General features: G+C 45.6%; 1 protein-coding gene across 2 annotated transcripts in view; it reads right to left on the bottom strand.

Annotated features, from left to right (window-relative positions):
• slc22a13b (solute carrier family 22 member 13b) overlaps positions 1–20,995 on the bottom strand; it is a 58,765-nt gene that overhangs the window by 32,993 nt on the left and 4,777 nt on the right. For both annotated transcript variants that reach the window (XM_078215852.1, XM_078215853.1), the window contains exons 2-3: positions 14,043–14,146; positions 4,961–5,115 (exon numbers count right to left, since the gene is read on the bottom strand). In XM_078215852.1, coding sequence (XP_078071978.1) covers positions 4,961–5,115; positions 14,043–14,146 — 259 coding nt within the window. The remainder of the gene's footprint in view (positions 1–4,960; positions 5,116–14,042; positions 14,147–20,995) is intronic.

Here is a 20,995-nt window from a genome sequence, read left to right as displayed (position 1 = left end):
TTGCGGATGTGGTTCCTATTTTCAAGAAGGGGAATAGGGATAGCCCAGGAAATTACTGACTGGTGAGTCTAACCTCAGTGGTTGGTAAGTTGATGGAGAAGATCCTGAGGGACAGGATTTATGAACATTTAGAGAAGTTTAGTATGTTCAAAAGTGGTCAGCACGGCTTTGTCAAAGGCAAATCGTGCCTTACGAGCCTGGTGGAGTTCTTTGAAAATGTGACTAAACACATTGACGAAGGAAAAGCGGTACATGTGGTTTACATGGACTTTAGCAAGGCCTTCCCCCATGCAAGACTTCTCGAGAAAGTGAGAGGGCATGGGATCCAAGGGGCTGTTGCCTTGTGGATTCAGAACTGGCTTGCCTGAAGAAGGCAGAGAGTGGTTGTAGACTGGTCTTTTTCTGAATGGAGGTCGGTCACCAATGGAGTGCCCCAGGGATCTGTTCTGGGACCCTTGCATAAATTTTCATAAATGACCTGGATGAGGAAGTGGAGGGATGGGTTGGTAAGTTTGCCGATGACACGAAGGTTGGTGGTGTTGTGGATAGGTTGGAGGGATGTCAGAACCTGCAGCGTGACATAGATAGGATGCAAGACTGGGCGGAGAAGTGGCAGATGGACTTCAACCCGGATAAATGTGTAGTGGTCCATTTTGGCAGGTCAAATGGGATGAAGGAGTATAATATCAAGGGTAAGGCTCTTAGCAGTGTAGAGGATCAGAAGGACCTTGGGGTCCGGATCCATAGAACTCTTAAATCGGCCTCGCAGGTAGAGGAGGTGGTTAAGAAGGCATATGGTGTGCTGGCCTTCATCAATCGAGGGATTGAGTTTAGGAGTCGGGAGATAATGATGCAGCTTTATAAGACCCTCGTCAGACCCCACTTGGAGTACTATGCTCAGGTCTGGTCGCCTCATTACAGGAGGGATGTGGAAATGATTGAAAGGGTGCAGAGAAGATTTACAAGGATGTTGCCTGGATTGGTTGGCATGCCTTATGAGGATAGGCTGAGGGAGCTCGGTCTTTTCTCTTTGGAGAGACGAAGGATGAGAGGTGATCTGATAGAGGTGTACAAGATGTTGAGAGGTATAGATCGGGTGGATTCTCGGAGGCTTTTTCCCAGGGCTGAAATGGCTGCTACGAGAGGACATAGGTTTAAGGTGCTGGGGAGTAGGTACAGAGGAGATGTCAGGGGTAAGTTTTTCACTCAGAGGGTGGTGGGTGAGTGGAATCGGCTGCCGTCAGTGGTGGTGGAGGCAAACTCGATATGGTCTTTTAAGAGACTTCTGGATGAGTACATGGGACTTAATAGGATTGAGAGTTATAGGTAAGCCTATATATAAGCCTAGGTAGGTAGGGGCATGACCAGCGCAACTTGTGGGCCGAAGGGCCTGTTTGTGCTGTATTTTTTCTATGTCCTATATTCTAAGTTAGTGAGACACAACCTCCCCTTCACAAAACCATGTTTCCTCTCACTAATACGTCCACTTATTTCCAAGTGGGAATAAATCTTGTCTCAAAGAATCCTCTCCAGTAATTTCCCTACCACTGGTGTAAGACTCACCGGCCTGTAATTACCTGGATTATTCTTGCTAGTCTTCTTAAGCAAAGGAATAACATTGGCTATTCTAAATTGCCCCATAGTGTCAGGGGGACTAGCTAGGGTAAATGCATGGGGTTATGGGGATAGAGCCTGGGTGGGATTGTGGTTAGTGTCCAGTTTCAAAAGAATACAGTTTTTAAGTTTGTAATAGCTTCATGCCTGTACTGGCATGAGAATCTGCCTTCAGCTTTTGAAGCATCTTCGGATGGGCCTCCCTTATCTTCAGTGTCCTTCCTTTGTCTTTTCATAGACTCCTACAGTGCAGAAGGAGGCCGTTCAGCCCATCAAGTCTGCACTGACCACAATCCCACCCAGGCCCATAACCCCATACATTTATCCTAGCAAGTCCTCCTGACACTAAGGGGCAATTTAACATGGCCAATCAACCTAACCCGCACATCTTTGGACTGTGGGAGGAAACTGAAGCATCCAGAGGAAACTCACGCAGACACGGAGAGAATGTGCAAACTCCACACAGACAGTGACCCAAGCCGGGAATCGAACCTGGGTTCCTGGCGCTGTGAGGCAGAAGTGCTTACTACTATGCCACCGTGCCGCCTCAAGCCCCGCATGCACTCTTGAGGTTCACTGGAGTGGTTCAGCTCCTGGCAATGGGAGATATGCTAACATGCCCTCCCACCATTCCCCAGCCTCTTGGATAAGGGCATGCTAATGGAGTTGTGTGTGTGCCCCTGCATCCACTCCATGCAATGCACTGTGTATCTCACCTCTCTCAGTGGAGGACACCATGCACTCACATGTCAGAGGAATGGTTCCATTTGTGACATGGTTGGACTCCTCCTTGTGCAGTGAGAAAGCCTCAGGAAACTTCGGCAGATGCTCCTGAAGTATCTGCTGCTTTGCTAATGACATCTGAGTTGAGCATCCTCTCACTCTGCTGAGGATAAGTGACCAAGTTATCACAGCCCCCATTATTGCCTCATAGAACCTGTGTAGTACTCAAAGGACAAAGAATAGTACAGCACAGGAACAGGCCCTTTGGCCCACCAAGTCTGTGCCGACACAGATGCCATTCTAATCTAATATTTTCTTGCCTCTATGTGGTCCATATCCTTCTATTCCCTGCCTATTCATGTATTAATCCAGATGCCTCTTGAACGTTGTTATAGAATCTGCTTCCATCACCTCCTCCAGCAGTACGTTTCAGGCATTCACCACCCTGTGTGTGAAACACTTGCCCCTTACATCTCTTTTAAACTTCCCCCTTCTCACTCTCAAACTATGTCCCCGAGTAATTGACCCTTCGACCCTGGGAAAAAGACTTTGACTACCCACTCTATCCAAGCCTGTCACAACCTTCTAACCTCTATCAGGTTCCCCCCTCACCCTCCGACGCTCCACTGAAAACAATCCAAGTTTCTTCATAGTCCATATCCTCCAAACCAGGCAACATCCTGGTAAATCTCTTCTGCACCCTTTCCAATGCATCAACATCCTTCCGGTCGTGTGGTGACCAGAATTGTACACAATACTCCAAATGGAGCATGACCAAAGTTTTATGCAGCTGCAACATGATTTTCCAATTTCTATACTCAATGCCCCGACTGATGAGGGCCAGCATGCCATACGCCAGATTGTTCCACACATTTCACAATGCTCAGTGAAGCTTATCAATGTGAGTGCATCTGCACTGGTGGAGGATGCGCTAGAATAAAATGATGCAGTGTCTTGAAATGGTGCTGCATCCTCTGACCTTCCAGTGTAGCTGAAGACCTGGTCTGTTTTCCTTCTGCTGCTGTACCTAGTGCCGAGACCTGGTTTTAAGTGAAAAAGACGCTCCTTCAACCAAGCCCAAGGTGCGTCCCTTTGATCAGAAGCTGCCAGTGGTGTTAAAGGCCCACACAGGTTACACATGGTCTGAGAACTTATGGATGCAACCATCACTTTGCTCACTCTCCATTGCTTCCACATCTTGCCCTCAGCTGCCTGTTGTGACCCATCCAATATCCATGGCCTCCTCCTCCATAGGTATCACCATGGCGATGGGAGGCAGTCCACCTCAGGTTCGTTGATGCTTCCTGGCATTCTGAGCATGCTTATTCTGCAAGTGCAGACATATACAGTGTCACTCCTGTCTCATGGCCCATCTGTGCTACTCACTCTGAGACACTGTAAATGTGCAGCATCGCGCTGCAGTGATAGTATGGTAAGATGGCCATTCAGCTGTCTCAGTGCAGCATTCACGCATCACTGATTATAGACCTTTGTGTACCTTTAAAAATGACACCTCTGTGCGAGCAGCCAGCACCAAGACTTTCCCGCCATAGCTAGTTTGCTAGCTCCCCCAACTGCCAATCTTTAATTGGCCCTCCTGGTAAAATCATGCAGGAAGTCCCACTGCCTGCTTTAGCTGCATAAACCCCCCCCCCCCCGCCCCCGCCATCACCACAGCAACATCGGCTCATCCACCCGATCAGTATGATCCAGATCATTGCTTTGCTTCTACAAACAAACCGGAATTGTGTAGGCATGGTGGCACAGTGGCTAGCACTGCTGCCTCACAGCGCCAGAGACCTGGGTTCAATTCCGGCCTCGGATCACCATCTGTGTGGAGTTTGCACACTCTCCTGGTGTCTGTATGGGTTTCCTCCCACAGTCCAAAGATGTGTGGGTTAGGTTGCATGGCCATGCTAAATTGACCCTAGTGTCAGGGGGATTAGCAAGGTAAATATGAGGGGTTCGGGGATAGGGCCTAGGTGAGATTGTGGTCGGTGTAGTCTTGATAGGCCAAATGGCCTCCTTCCGCACTGTAGGGATTCTATTCTATGAAACTACCGCTTCCTCAGTTGTGCTCCAATAATTAACTATCTTCCTCTTGGCATTTTGCTTTTTTCAACAAGTCTGCTGCAAATGGAAGCATTTCTGTTAGGGTGATGACATTATCTGCTTGAACCCGACAAGTTTTCAGTTCCATTTTCTGAACTCCTTGTCCTTTCAGACAATGCATTTTAGATCATGCTGTTCAGTGTCCACCCTTTGATGTTTTTGATCTTCACAAGTTTTGTGCTCACGCTTTCCTGGGCATTTTGGTGCCCAGTGACCTTGTTGTAACTTCACAGTATTCCGATCTAACAGGCAAGACGCAGTCAATTATCTGAAACAATTCTATCCCTGGAATGTGTAACTAGCAAATCACCAGTAACATACAGTCACATTTAATTCTTGGCTGACAGAGTTATAGAAGTGCAGCCCGCGATAATGAAATACCTAATTGCATTGGCTCTGGGCACACATTACTTTTGTATCTTTGGCTCTTATGCAGCATAAACACTGTAAGCTGCAGTAGGCTAAAGAGGTCACTTGAGGGTATTGTCTATATGAGGTGCTTTAATCATACCTAAAACAAAGGTGTTAATCAACATGCCAGACACCGATGCACCAAAAACAAACTGCAGAGCAATGAATGATTTGAAGTTTGGCACAAATGCTGCTCCCACACCACTGACTAGCTGAAGAAACAGCGAGAGCAAAACAATTGGTCTTCGACCAAACCTGCAAAATAGAAAGGGACATGTTAGTAAATGTGCAAACTGGCCATTACCAAACTCCTGTGTAAACATTGCAGTTAGGGACAATGGAGGTACTTGAGATTTAAGCGTGAAGGGAAATGAAAATAAACACAGCTGACTGGAGGCTGAGTAGAAATCCATTAAGCTGTCAATAGAAGCCTCTTTAAAAGCACTGCACTTTGAGATCAATGGTTTTCAATGCAGTGGAGGGGGCTTCAAAGGTTTCAGCTTTCTAGGAAGGCTTAGAGACTTCAAATCAAAACAGTGTAAAGCTGTGGAGAGGGGAGCCGCACCCCCCTCCCAGGTGAAATTGACATCTCGCTGTTAGAGGACATCAAAATCTGCTTCCACTGCTCTTTGAGACAATGCCTTCCAGAAAGTTCTGTTTATTGTTCACCCTTTGATGTTTTTAACCTTTACATGTTTTATGTTCAGTGTATCCTGAGAGCAGGTATTTGGTGTTCAGTGCCTTTGTTGTAACTTCAGAGGCACTTTAAGAGGCATCTGGATGAGTACACGAATAGGGAGAGAATAGAAGTGTAATAAGTTCATGAAGGCAGCAGTCACCCCACAACAAAACATCCACGCAACCACTTTATTAAACACACACAGACGGACACACATGGAAGCTTCCAATATTCATTCCACAGCACTTCCTCTTTCATTCAAACTTAACATTTTAAACTGGGATTTAAAGAAAATACAGAAAATTGATTAAGACAGTCGCCTTCATTCTTCTTTCTTCCAAACTGTAATTAAACTCAAAACAGAAGTAAATTCAAGAAATCTTATACTTAAATTTTAACAGTTTTAACACTTCCTCAGCCCCTTTGAAGTTAAACCAAAGTGTAAAGCATTGCATTTATTGCCTGCAATAAATACTCCACAAGAACAAAGCCAAGGCTTTGACAACTCCTGCTCTCAATCTAATGCAATAACAACCACCTACATTTGACAATCAACCAGACCACACAAACACACTGAGATACAAAAACTACTCAAATTATGAGCTCAACCTTAGATTTTCTCTAATCAATTTTTCATCTTGCCAATTAATTTATAATATTTCCCTAGTAAGTTGAGAGAACATGGTTTCTTTCTCTCAAAATTCTGTCACACACACCGCACACTCCCTCCTTTTAAAAAAAAACAAAGGACCACTTGGGGTTCTTTGTGATGTCTGTGAGGGTGTAAGCTCCTTACCCCACATGGTCTGTTTAATGGGATTCATGGGCATCCTTCTCAATCAATATCTCCTGTTAATTCTGTGCCCTCCTTGCAACTAAAAGTCACAGGATTTACCAGACCAGGGGCAAATTCTAAACTTACTGATGAATTAGGGGCCTCCGGAAAAGGAGGTGGGGGTCTCCAGTCAATGCCACGTGCAAAATGGGCATTCTTTTTCAGATACAATCCACAACCCAATCCATAAACACCATCTCCCTCAGACTCATCTGTCCCAAATACAGACAACATCCCTATCTGCATTGGCAACTGAGATTTGAATTGATTAATCTCCTGCTGGAACTTGGAGTAATCAGAACTTTGATTCTTTTCACTAACTTGATATACTTTAAACTGACTCATAGACAATATATTTACCTCATTTGTTCCTGCTTATCTACTTTTCCACAAAATTATTTATTTTCTTCTCTTAACTTCTCAACTAACTCTCATAATTTTAACTTTTAACTTCATTTTCTCTGACTTCTCACTCTGTAACTCTTCTAAACTAATAATCACAATAACTTTACTCAATTTCAACAAACATTTTCCTTTATCTCTGTTTCTCTCATTAAAACATCTCTGACTCACGGATCCCAGATCCAAAAACTCATTGTAGTATTCTACCCATTTTCCTAGGCGCAGTCCCAGCAGAACAAGAAGTGACTGAAAGGGTACAGTGCCTGCTAATTTACTAATCAGTCCCTCTAAGTCAGTTGGTATCAAGGGTATGATGAACACCCCCCTCTCTACTCCAGAGTTAGGTTTGAGCTTTGCCTCATGGTCGACAATAGAGTTCACCCTTCCCCTTGACTAACCTTACTTCAAAATCTCACTTCTAGATTAACTAAGGATCATCCCAATACTTCTGTCCTAGGGATCCCAGTCCCGTCTCAGTATTGGCACAAGATTCTGCCCATAGGGCAGATTCTGCCCTTTCTTCTTAATATATTCCCTGATTCTTTTTTCCCATATGGGACACTTCTCTGTCTCTATATTTAACGACAAGGGGTAGGGAATCGATCAGACTGCGGGTACGGCTTTGGGCTATGTTCTGGTCCTAATCCCTCTGGAGTCTAATACAACTCTACAGAGTTTACCCTATCCTCCTTGTTAGTAACAATACATGCACAATACACAATTTCCCGAAAACAGTTATTTGTCCAATAAGGAGTTTACACCTGTTGGCTCTGAGTTTAAATAACCATTCAATATAGATTCTGTGGGGTTCGAATCGGAGCAACAAAGTTACTTCTTATCGAGTCCACCCAGGGATGCCAATGTTGCCTCTTATCTGCTGCACAGTCTGTTTTAACCCTTATAGTGTGGACAAATAACTACGAGTAGACGTCTTATTAGTACAACCAATATTTATTTAAACCCACACAATCAATAATCACCCACTCAACCAACGATAAGTTATCTTACAGGAAAATACTAACGTTTAAGTCCAATATAAGACCTTAACTTAACTTTGCATGACTGGCAAGTACCCAAGCAGATATTGGCCTTTATCGGTGCACTGGTCTCGGTCGTCCTCTGCGTAGTCTGGTCCTTTGGTCTGGTCTGGCACTCTGGCTCAGGTCTTCCTTCCTTCTCAGGTGTGGTGGCTCTCCTCTTGCTGGTCGTCGCTGGCGATGGTCACTGTTGTTGTAGCTCATTCGTGGGGTCAGAGAGAGAGCGAGAGAGAGAGAGAGAGAGAGCGAAAGAAAGAGAGAGAGAGAGCGAAAGAAAGAGAGAGAGAGAGCGAAAGAAAGAGAGAGAGAGAGCGAAAGAAAGAAAGAGAGAGAGAGATTCCTGGTTGCGCAGCACCCTTTATACCCCGTTGGGTTTCATGCCCTTTTTGGCCATTGCCAATCAATCGATCCGGACCTGATCACCCTGATCAATAAGAGTCCAATCAGGTGCTGCCATACTGATCTCTGGGTGTGTCCCCAACGGCCATGTCGGTAGGTGCTGGAGGCACATAGGTCACATACCTCCCTCCTAAATAAGGGGTCACGGTGCCCTTATGTCTGGTAAACAACCCAGTGTGACCATAAGGTCCCTTTCATCCTGGAGATGAAACAACCCAGTGTGACCATAAAGTCCCTTTCATCCTGGAGATGACCCATATCCTGTGTATTCACTCGTCCGGGTTGCAGCCTGTTTGTCTTGCCCAATTGTCCCAGAGTGCTTTGCAAATCGACATTTTAGATGGTCCGTTTGGCCACAAGTCCCTTCACCAGAATAACTTTATTTACAATTCCAACAGCAGTACACAGAGTGCTGTCAGTCAGCAGTCTACCTTAGGGAGCGCAGAGGAATTGACACACCCGGTTATATAAGAACATAAGAAATAGGAGCAGGAGTAGGCCATCTAGCCCCTTGAGCCTGCCCCGCCATTCAATAAGATCATGGCTGATCTGATAGTGGTTTAGTTCCACTTACCCACCTGCTCCCCATAACCCCTAATTCCCTTATTGATCAGAAATATATCTGCCTGTGACTTAAACATATTTAACGAGGTAGCCTCCACTGCTTCAATGGGCAGAGAATTCCAGAGATTCACTACCCTCTGAGAGAAGAAGTTCCTCCCCAACTCTGTCCTAAACTGACTCCCCCTTATTTTGAGGCTGTGTCCTCTAGTTCTTGTTTCCTTTCTAAGTGGAAAGAATCTCTCTGCCTCTACCCTGTCTAGCCTCTTCATTATCTTATATGTCTCTATAAGATCTCCCCTCAGCCTTCTAAACTCCAACGAGTACAGGCCCAATCTACTCAATCTCTCCTCATAAGCTAACCCCCTCATCTCCGGTATCAACCTGGTGAACCTTCTCTGTACTCCCTCCAAGGCCAATATATCCTTTCGCAAATAAAGGGACCAAAATTGCACACAGTACTCCAGTTGCGGCCTCACCAGTATCTTGTACAATTGCAGCAAGACCTCCCTACTTTTATACTCCATCCCTCTCGCGATAAAGGCCAACATTCCATTTGCCTTCTTGATCACCTGCTGCACCTGCAAACTGAGTTTTTGCGATTTATGCACAAGGACCCCCAGGTCCCTCTGCACAGTAGCATGTTGTAATTTTTCACCATTTAAATAATAGTCCATTTTACTATTATTCCTCCCAAAGTGGATAACCTCACACTTGTCAACGTTATACTCCATCTGCCAGGTCCTCGCCCACTCACTTAGCCTATCCAAATCTCTCTGCAGACTTTCCACATCCTCCACGCAATTCGCTTTCCCACTCACCTTTGTCTCGTCCGCAAACTTTGTTACCCTACACTCGGTCCCCTCCTCCAGATCGTCTATGTGTATGGTAAACAGTTGAGGCCCCAGCATCGATCCCTGCAGCACGCCACTAGTCACCAACTGCCAACCAGAAAAGCACCCATTTATTCCAACTCTCTGCTTCCTGTTAGCCAATCCTCAATCCATGCTAACACTTTACCCCCAACTCCGTGTACCCTAATCTTCTGCAGCAACCTTTTGTGAGGCACCTTATCGAACGCCTTCTGGAAATCTAAAGACACCACATCCACCGGTTCCCCTCTGTCAACCGCACTCGTTACATCTTCATAACATATACAAAGTAAAGTCTCCCTGACTGGCCCATCAATTGGCCCCTTAATCAGGGATTTCTTTCAACACCAACCAAATAAACTAACTCAAATTAACTTAAGGACAAATTAAAAGTGCCACCAAAAGGAGGGGGAACAGCCCAAACCAAAGATCAAAGTCGAAAGGAAACTTAAAACATCAAATTAAAAGGTGATTATTGGGGTTAATAATACACCCCAGCCCCTGCAGTGCCCCATTTAATCAGGGAGCTCATATTCCAATTGGCCAACTTCAATGACCTGATCACAAGAAGGTTATGGACCAAATAGAGCAGAAGGTTTATTTTTTAGTTTAGTTAGGGCATCATGGTTGGCACAGGCTTGGAGGGCTGAAGGGCATGATCCTGTGCTGTACTTTTCTTTGTTCTTTATTCACGTTATTCTGATCCAATGGCATTATGGGTGGTATCTTACCACCTTAGTTTTTGATTGAGAGATGGAACAAAGTTGAAACCCCCCATCCCGATGGTGTTTGAGCCCCCCCCCCCCCCACCCCGTGTGATCTTCCTGCAGACGGCCAATTAATAGACCATCCCTGAGAGCCCCACTCTGTTAAAGATGGTGAGTGGGCTGCACAGACTGGAGAGTCAATGTGAGAGCAGTGCCTGAGGTTTTGGACAACCAGCAACCCAAGTTGGGAGAAGTGGGGCACTGCTATTGCAGGTGGGACACAGTGAGAGCACCTCAAGGTGAAGGCACCATCTGAAGACTTCAGAAAAAAACTTAAAATAAACTGTGGCCTTAGCTGCCAATGCATCATTATGGAGGCAAAACCTCTGGCACCTGTGGCTTCAAGTGGACTGTGAGGTAATTAAAGGAGGCCTCGCTGCCTCACTGTTACGCCTCCTCTCCACCTCTGTCTGCCACTGGGAGGCCACCTCCAATCACCAGGTGGGCTTTGGCCTAAGAAGTGGTGGGGGGAGGCAAGTATGTAAGGCCCCGGCAGCATCACCAATTTGCTGATAAGTTGACATTTAATTCCTCACTCACATCTGGCAAGGACAGATAGAGGTGGGAACGCATTGAGTAACCCTGATGTGGGACACAGTTCCCAATTCAAAAACCATCTCTGCACAGCTAATACGGTCCGTGCTATGAGAACCCATACCTCCACTCAATCTACCATTTCCGAAAATTGAGTCATCTTTAACCTAAAATCTCTTTGCATGCTCAGTGTTCAAGCAGAAATATTTCCCTGAGGCTGCTGTCTGCTCAGTTAAGGTTCAAATGCATGTCTGCTGGGTATCTAACAGCTAATGTGTTATTATCCATGGCTGTCCATGATGTGCTTGGTGAAAGGAGATTGGAGACTCAGAAATCCTACATTTGAGACAGGTAAGTTCACAGCACCTTAGAATACCAGTGATGATTGATCAATCAGCCTGACTCATTATTGGGACTTTGTGCAGGAGATTGGAGTTCTTCCCGTACAGTTTCAGTTTGCCTTGCCGAATGGGGTAGGGATAGTACAAGTTGGACCAACAGCAGGCAGCTAAGCAGTGCCAGTATGTGGTATTCTGTTCAGTGGGTTAAATTCCAGTAAGTTTTAAGTTTATTTATTAGTGCCACAAGTAGGCTTACATTAACACTGCAATGAAATTACTGTGAAAATCCACTAGTCGCCACACTCCAGCACCTGTTTGGGTACACTGAGGGAGAATTTAGCACGGCCAATGCACCTAACCAGCACACCTTTCAGACTGTGGGAGGAACTGGAACACCCGGAGGAAACCCATGCAGACACGGGGGAGAACATGCAGACTCTGCACAGACCGTGACCTAAACCGGGAATCAACATGGAGAGTCAACATGGCTTTGTGCATGGTAGGTCATGTTTGACCAATCTATTAGAGTTTTTCGAGGAGGTTACCAGGAAAGTGGATGAAGGGAAGGCGGTGGATGTTGTCTACCTGGATTTCAGCAAGGCCTTTGACAAGGTCCCTCATGGGAGGTTAGTTAGGAAGGTTCAGTCGCTAGGTATACATGGGGAGGTAGTAAATTGGATTAGACACTGGCTCAATGTAAGAAGCCAGAGAGTGGTTGTGGAGGATTGCTTCTCTGAGTGGAGGCCTGTGACGAGTGGTGTGCCGCAGGGATCGGTGTTGGGTCCATTGTTGTTTGTCATCTATATCAATGATCTGGATGATAATGTGGTCAATTGGATCAGCAAGTTTGCTGATGATACAAAGATTGGAGGTGTAGTGGACAGTGAGGAAGGTTTTCAAAGCTTGCAGAGGGATTTGGACCAACTAGAAAAATGGGCTGAAAAATGGCAAATGGAATTTAACGCAGACAAATGTGAGATATTGCACTTTGGAAGGACAAACCAAAGAAGAACGTACAGGGTAAATGGTAGGTAAGTGCAGTTGAACAGAGGGATCTGGGAATACAGGTACAGAATTCCCTAAAAGTGACGTCACAGGTGGATAGGGTCGTAAAGAGTGCCTTTGGTCCATTGGCCTTTATAAATCGGAGTATCGAGTATAAAAGTTGGAGTGTTATGGTAAGGTTATATAAGGCATTGGTGAGGCCGAATTTGGAGTATTGTGTACAGTTTTGGTCACCTAGTTACAGGAAGGATGTAAATAAGGTTGAAAGAGTGCAGAGAAGGTTCACAAGGATGTTGCCGGGACTTGAGAAGCTGAGTTACAGAGAGAGATTGAATAGGTTGGGACTTTATTCCCTGGAGCGTAGAAGATTGAGGGGAGATTTGATAGAGGTGTATAAGATTTTGATGGGTATAGATAGAGTGAATGCAAGCAGGCTTTTTCCACTGAGGCTAGGGGAGAAAAAAAACCAGAGGGCATGGGTTAAGGGTGAAAGGAGAAAAGTTTAAAGGGAATATTAGGGGGGCTTCTTCACGCAGAGAGTGGTGGGAGTGTGGAATGAGCTGCCGGATAAAGTGGTAAATGCTTTTAACATTTAAGAAAAACTTGGACGGGTTCATGGATGAGAGGGGTGTGGAGGGATATGGTCCAAGTGCAGGTCAGTGGGACTAGGCAAAAAATGGTTCGGCACAGACAAGAAGGGCCAAAAGGCCCGTTTCTGAGCTGTAATTTTCTATGGTTTTAATCGAACCCGGGTCCCTGGTGCTGTGAGGCAGCAGTGTTAACCACTGTGCCACCGTGCCACCCTATGTAGTGCCCGTGGGCACATGTGGGATCACTAAACCTTGTCTGTTGCTAACTTGTGCCTAAGCTCACTGGGTAGGCAATTGAATGTGTCCTAGATAGAGAATGTACACTCCATTTTGGATAAACATGGCCTCTGCTTATATAGATTTCTCAACAGTTTGGATTGGGCACATAAGCTTGTTGATGGGTTTCCATGTGCTCTTTTTGTGATGAAATGAACTGTCCCACCCATCATTCCCATTTAATCCAACCTCCCCAACCATCCACCATTATCATTCAATCCAACTTCCTTTCCCATTCACCATTCTCATTTAATCCAAATTCCCCATCAACCAACATTCCAATTTCATCCAACTTTCCCACCATCCACCATTATTATTCGATCACTCTTCCCCATTTATTCACTGTTCCCAATTAATCCCATCTCTCCATCCATCCATTGTTCCCAATAGGTTCATCATTTCTATTCAATTCAACCTCCCAATTCAATGCACTGTCCCAGGTTAATCCACTGACCCCCATATATAATGTTACGTGTGATTGCAATGCGGCAATGCTCTAGCACAGGTGTGGGACAAAGGGGGAGATTTTCCCCTTATATAGTACATGAGCTAATTTAGCACATACAAAAAACTCCAGTAGGATGGATTATATGCACAGAAAGGCTCCTCTATCTGATTTTGTGCCAATTTGAAGATTTTTCAGGCTTCACAGTATTCATGCTCTGCTCCAACCAAGAAATTCAATACATGAAGCACAATCAGGTGAAAGTCTACTCCAAGTTAGCTGCACTAAGGTTGCCTGCTCTAAAGCATAAAATCAGCTCATAAGAGGTAGAATGCGGGCCAATTCAGTAAACTAAACTTTTTAAAGCTAGCACTCCATTATCAGGTTACAAATGACTAATAGGAAATGTTTGTGCAGTATTTAAACTATTGGTTCTTACCTGTCTGCTAGGGGACCAAACAATAGGGCTCCAACAAAAAGCCCAAACATGGAAATGGACCGTGAGAGCTGATTTAACCAGTTGTCGTCACAAACCAGATCAAACTGCAGAGAAAAAAGTAATCCAAGTTAGAAATGGGGGCTTTGTCAATTGATGAGGGACATGAATGCATCTTCAAGTGCTAAATCTTACCAACTGCACGGTTAGCCTCAGGCACTGCTTAAATCAACACACCTCCATCACTCACCTGCTATCAACCTCTACCGCTCAGGACTCATACCTCACCTCACCTTCACACACTTAGCACTGCTGCAGATCTCACATTCACATCTCAGAGGCTGCACTCACTGCCAACTGTCCAAATATGCTAGCCCCATTAGCCAAGTGCATGACACTCACTGGCACATTTCCCTCTCTGTTGTGCAAGATGATGCAAGACTGGAAGCTGCAAGAAGTAGCTGGAATGGAAATGCGCATCAACATGTCCTAACTCCGTGGAGCAGACAATGCTGATCATTCTTGGGATGGTCATTACTATGGCTGTAGATAACGGCGGGGCTGAAACCATACAATATTCTCATACCCAATCCTCCTCATATCCCACTTCCCTCAATCCCACATTTCATTCTGATGTACAAGCTACAGAAAGCGTAAGCATGCGCATCTTACTTTCCCCCATTCCTGGATGACAAAGTTACCCATTTTTCCTTTCAGATATCCAAAAAGTCCAAAACTGGTTGGTCAGTGGAGGAACACCGAAAAGCGAGTGATGATGAAGACACAGGACCATCACCAGCAGCTCAGATACTGACACTGTGCAAGAGGATAAATTAGAGACAGGATCTGAACATGCTGAGGGAACAGGCCATGAGTGGACTGCAGCCAGGGCAGGCGGTGAGGATGTCAATAGCTTGCTGGAGGACAATATCACACAGGGGTCGTGCTGCAGATGAGAACTTCATTGGGGAAACCTACAGAAGAAAGCTATTGGATATGCACAATGAAAACTGTTAGAAAGCCTGCCATAACTTGTACACTTCTATCAAATCTCTCCATTGATCTCTTCGCTCCAAGGAGAACAAAGAACAACTTCAGCTTACCTAACCTTGCAGCTTAAATCGCTCATCCCTAGAATCATTCTACAAATTTCCTCTGCATCCCCTCAAGGGACTTGGGGTGGCACGGTGGCACAGTGGTTAGCACTGCAGCCTCACAGCGTCATGGGCCTGGATTCAATTCCAGCCTCGGGTCAATGTCTGTATGGAGTTTGCATGTTCTCCGCTTGTCTGCGTGGGTTTCCTCTGAGTGCTCCAGTTTCCTCCCACAGTCCAAAGATGTGCGCGCAGGTTGATTGGCCATGTTAAATTGTCAGGAGGGCATTAGCTATGAGGTGAGGTTGGAGAAACTTGGTTTGTTCTCACTGGAATGACGGAGGTGGAGGGGCGAGCTGTTAGAAGTCTACAAGATTATGAGGGGCATGGACAGAATCATAGAATCCCTACAGCACAGAAAGAGGCCATTCGGCCCATTGAGTCTGCACCGACCACAATCCCACCCAGGCCCTACCCCCATATCCCTACATATTTACCCACTAATTCCTCTAACCTACACATCTCAGGACACTAAGGGCAATTTTAGCATAGCCAATCAATCAACCTAACCCGCACATCTTTGGACTGTGGGAGGAAACCGGAGCAAACCCACGCAGACACGAGGAGAATGTGCAAACTCCACACAGACAGTGACCCAAGCCGGGAATTGAACCCAGGTCCCTGGAGCTGTGAAGCAGCAGTGCTAACCACTGTGCTACCATGCCGCCCCCCTTGTGATCGGAGTTCAGTTAGGAGTTAGGAGTTGTGATAGGAGTTCAGACTTCTATCCACAGAGTGGATAGTCAGAAACTTTTTCCCAGGGTCAATTGCTAGGGGACATAGGTTTAAGATGTGAGGAGGCAAGGTTTAAAGGAGATGTACAAGACAAGTTTTTTTACACAGAGGGTGGCGAGTGCCTGGAACTTGCTGCCGGGGGAGGTAGTGGGAGCAGATACGATAGTGACTTTTAAGGGGCGTTTTGCCAAATACATGAATAGGATGGGAATAGGGGGATATGGTCCCCGGAAGGGTAGGGGTTTTTAGTTAAGTTGGGCAGCATGGTCGGTGCAGACGTGGAGGGTCGACGGGCCTGTTCCCTTGCTGTAATTTTCTTTGTTCTTTAAATGCCTAGGAGTGCACACATGTCTCGGAGAACTAGTATGTGCAGAAACTTTGAAGCCTCCAATTGCAGCTCTGATTACAGGACTCCGACTGTTGAACCTCTACAGACAAAACATATCATTCGTAGTGTACATAGGGGAGAAGGAAAGGAGAAGGTGCAGAATATAGTGCGATGGTCATAGCTAGCGTGTGAAGAAAGATCTACTTAATCTAAGGTAAGTCCATTCGATGTCTGATGGCAGCATGGAAGAAGCTGTTCTTGAGTCGGTTGGGACATGTTCTCAGACTTTTGTATCTTTTTCCCGATGGAAGAAGGTAGAAGAGAGTATGTCTGGGGTCCTTGGTTATGCTGGCTGCTTTTCTGAGGCAGCGGGAAGTGTTGGTGGAGTCAATGGATGCAAGACTGATTTGCATGATGGACTGGGCTATGTTCACAGCCCTTTGTAGCTTCTTGTGGACTTGATAAGAGCAGGAGCCATACCAAGATGTGATACATTTTTCTTTATTCATTCGTGAGACATCGGCATTACTGGCTGGCCAGCATTTATTGCCCATCCCTAGTTGCCCCCGAGAAGGTGATGGTGAGCTGCCTTCTTCAACCGCTGCAGTCCGCGTTCTGTGGGTTGACCCACAATGCCATTTGGGAAGGAATTTCAGGATTTTGACCCATTGACTGCAAAGGAACGGCGATATATTTCTAAGTCAGGGTGGTGAGTGGCTTGGAGGGGAACTTGCAGGTGGTGGTGTTCCCATGTATATGCTGCCCTTGTCCTTCTAGATGGAAGTGGTCTTGGGTTTAGAAGGTGCTGTCTAAGGATCTTTGGTGAATTGCTGCAGTGCATCTTGTAGATAGTACAGACTGCTGCTACTGAGCGTCAGTGGTGGAGGGATTGAAAATTTTAGATGTGGTGCCAATCAAGTGCGCTGCTTTGTGCCGGATGGTGTCAAGCTTCTTGAGTGTTTTTGGAGCTGCACCCATCCAGGCAAGTGGAGAGTATTCCTAGCCTCTGATCTGCTCTTGCAGCCACTGTGTTTATGTGGTGAGTCCAGTTGAGTTTCTGGTCAATGGTAACTCCAAGGATGTTGACAGTGGGGGATTCAGTGATGGTTACACCATTGAATGTCATGGGGCGGTGGTTAGAGTGTCTCTTATTGGTGATGGTCATTGCCTGGCATTTGTATAGCGCAAATGTTACTTGCCACTTGTCAGCCCAAGCCTGGATATTGTCCAGATCTTGTTGCATTTGAACATGGGCTGCTTCAGTATCGGAGGAGTTGCGAATGATGCTGAACATTGTGCAATAATCGGTGAACATCCCCACCTCTGACCTCATGACGGAGGGAAAGTCATTGATGAAGCAGCTGAAGATTGTTGGGCCTAGGACACTACCCTGAGGGACTCCTGCAGAGATGTCCTGGAGCTGAGATGACTGACCCTCCACAACCACCTTTCTACGTACCAGTATGACTCCAACCAGCAGAGAATTTTCCCCCGATACCCATTGATTCCACTTTCACTCGGGCTCCTCGATGCCACACTCGGAAAATGTGGCCTTGATGTCAAGGGCTGTCACTCTCACCTCACCTCTGGAATTCAGCTCTTTTGTCCATGTTTGAACCAAGGTTGTAATGAGGTCAGGAGCTGAATGATCCTGGTGAAACCCAAACTGGGCGTCACTGAGCAGGTTATTGCTGAGCAGGTGCTGCTTGATGGCACTGTCAATGACCCCTTCCATCACTTTACTGATGATCGAGGGTAGACGGATTGGGCAGTAATTGGCTGGGTTGGATTTGTCCTGCTTTTTGTGTACAGGACATACCTGGGCAATTTTCCACATTGTTGGGTAGATGCCAATGCTGTGACTGTACTGGAAGAGATTGGCGAGGGGAGCAGCAAGTTCAGGAGCACAAGTCTTCAGTACTATTGTTGGAATGTTATCAAGGCCCATTGACTTTGCAGTATCCATTGCCTCCAACCGTTTCTTGGTGTCATGTGGAGTGAATCGAATTGGCTGGAGACTGGCATCTGAGATGCTGGGGACCACTGGAGGAGGCTGAGATGGATCATCCACTCGGCACTTTTGACTGAAGATTGCTACGAATACTTCAGCCTTATCTTTTGCACGGATGTACTGGGCTCCTCCATCATTGAGGATGGGGATATTTGTGGAACCTCCTCCTCCAGTGAGTTGTTTAATTGTCCACCACCATTCTTGGCTGGATGTGGAAGGACTGCAGAGCTTAGCTCTAATTCGTTGGTTGTGGGATCGCTTAGCTCTGTCTATCTCTTGCTGTTTTTGCCCTTTGGTATGCAAGTAGTCCTGTTTAGTAGCTTCACCACATTGACACCTCATTTTTATGTATGACTGGTGCTGCTCCTGGCATGCCTTCCTCCTGCACTCTCCATTGAACCAGAGTTGATCCCCTGGCTTGATGGTAATTGTTGAGTGCAGGATATGAGGTTGCAGATTGTGCTGGAGTACAATTCTGCTGCTGTTGATGGCCCACAGCGCCTCATGGATGCCCAGTCTTGCTAGATCGGTTCGAAGTCTGTCCCATTTAGCACAGTGATAGTGCCACACAACACAAAGGAGGTTATTCTAAATGTGAAGGCAGGACTTAGTCTCCACAAGGAGTGTGTGGTGGTCACTCTTTCTGATACTGTCATGGACAGATGCATCTGCAGTCAGCAGATTACTAAGGATGAGTTTAAGTATGTTATTTCCTCTTGTTGGTTCCCTCACCACTTGCTGCAGACCCAGTCTAGCAGTTATATCCTTTAGGACCCAATCAGTAATGCTGCTGCCGAGCCACTCATGGAGGTGGACACTGAAATCTCCCATCTGGGAAAGGATGCTTTCTGTGGTGCATCTGAAAAAGTTGGTGACAGTCATAGCGGACATGCCAAATTTCCTTAGTCTTCTGAGAAAGTAGAGACGTTGATAGGCTTTCTTAATTATAGTGTCAGCGTGGAAGGACCAAGACAGATTGTTGGTGATCTGGACAGCTAGAAAGTTGAAGCTCTTGACAATCTCCACTTCATCCTCGTTGATGTAGACAAGGGCATGTCCTCCACTATGCTTCCTGATGTCGATAACTACTTACTTTATTGACATTGAGGGAGAGATTATTGTTGCTGCATCATTTCACCAGATTCTCTTTCCGATACTCCATCTATCACTGTTTGAGGTCTGACCCACTACGATGGTGTCATCAGCAAACTTAAACATGGAGTTGAAAAAGAATTTGGCCACACAGACAGAAATGTAAAAGGAGTACAGTAAGGGGATGCTGACACAGCTTTGTGGGGCGCTGCTGTTGAGAATAATCATGGAGGAGATGTCGTTGCCTATCCTAACAGTGAACCCCAGTTGTAGGGTCTTCCCACATCCATCCTATCATGACCCCTCAGGATTTTGTATGTTTCAATCAAGTCACATCTTCCACTTCTAAGATACAAGCATAGCCTGTCTGATCTTTCCTCATAAGACCATCCAACCATTCCTGGAATTAGTTTGGTAAACCTCTGAATGGTTCTAATGAATGTATATCATTCCTTAAATTAGGAGTCCAATACTGTACACGGTACTCCAGCTGCGGTTGTGTCATTGTCCTGGTACAATTGAAGCATAATCTCCCTTATTGTGGCCCACTTACTTAACTTTGTAGTCTCCTTATGTCCTCTTCACAACTTACTTTCCTACCTTTCTTTGTATCATTATCAAATTTAGCAACCACAACTTCTGCCCCTTCACCCAAGTCATTTATGTAAAAAGTTGAGATGCATCAGCCCTGGTCGATGTGGACCACACATTACATCCATCCAAATCAGAAAAAGACCCATTTATGATTCCCCTGTTTCCTGTTAGCAAGCCCATCTTCTATTCATGCCAATACGTTACTCCCGACACCATTAACTTTTATTTTCTGCAATAACCTTTGAGGTGGCACCTTATCAAATGCATTTTGGAAACCCAAGTACAGTACATCCACAGGCTCCCCTTTATTCACAGCACGTGAGTCCTTTACTGAACTCCAATAAATTGGTTAAATATGATTTCCCTTGTTGACTCTGCCTGATTGCCATGCATCTTTTTAAGTGCCCTCCTATGATATCTTTAATAATAGCTTCTAACATTTTCCCCCTGACATGGCTTGTAGTTTCCAGTTTTCTATCTCCCCCTCTTTTTGAATAAAGAGTTGCATTTTCCAAACTAATGCACGATTTTCCCATGTCAGCATAGTTTTCCTTCGGGTGCTCCGGTTTCCTCCCACAGCCCAAAGAAGTGCAGGTTAGGTGGATTGGCGATGCTAAATTGCCCTTTAGTGTCCCAAGGTATGTAGATTAGCCATGGTAAATGCATGAAGTTATGGGGATAGGGAGGGCCTGGGTAAGATGCTCTGTTAGAGTTAGTACAGACTCGATGGGCTGAATGACTTTCTTCTGCACTGTAGGGATTCTATGGTTTTATGGCACTTTCCCCAAATCTAGAAAATGTTGGAAAATTAAAACCAATGCATTAACTCTCTCACTAGCCACTTCTTTTAATACCCCAGGATGAAGTCCATCAGAATCCATGGACTAGTCAACACTCAAGTAAAAGTTTATTGATTAGTCACAAGTAAGGCTTACCTTAACACTGCAATGAAGTTACCGTGAAATTCCCCTAGTTACCACAGTCCAGCGCCTGTTCAGGTCAATGCACCTAACCAGCATGTCTTTCAGACTGTGGGAGGAAA

This window comes from Mustelus asterias, chromosome 7, assembly GCF_964213995.1.
Source record: "Mustelus asterias chromosome 7, sMusAst1.hap1.1, whole genome shotgun sequence".
NCBI lineage: Eukaryota > Metazoa > Chordata > Chondrichthyes > Carcharhiniformes > Triakidae > Mustelus > Mustelus asterias.
The sequence above is the reverse complement of the archived record's forward strand: the minus strand, read 5'-3'. Positions and strand labels throughout refer to the sequence as shown.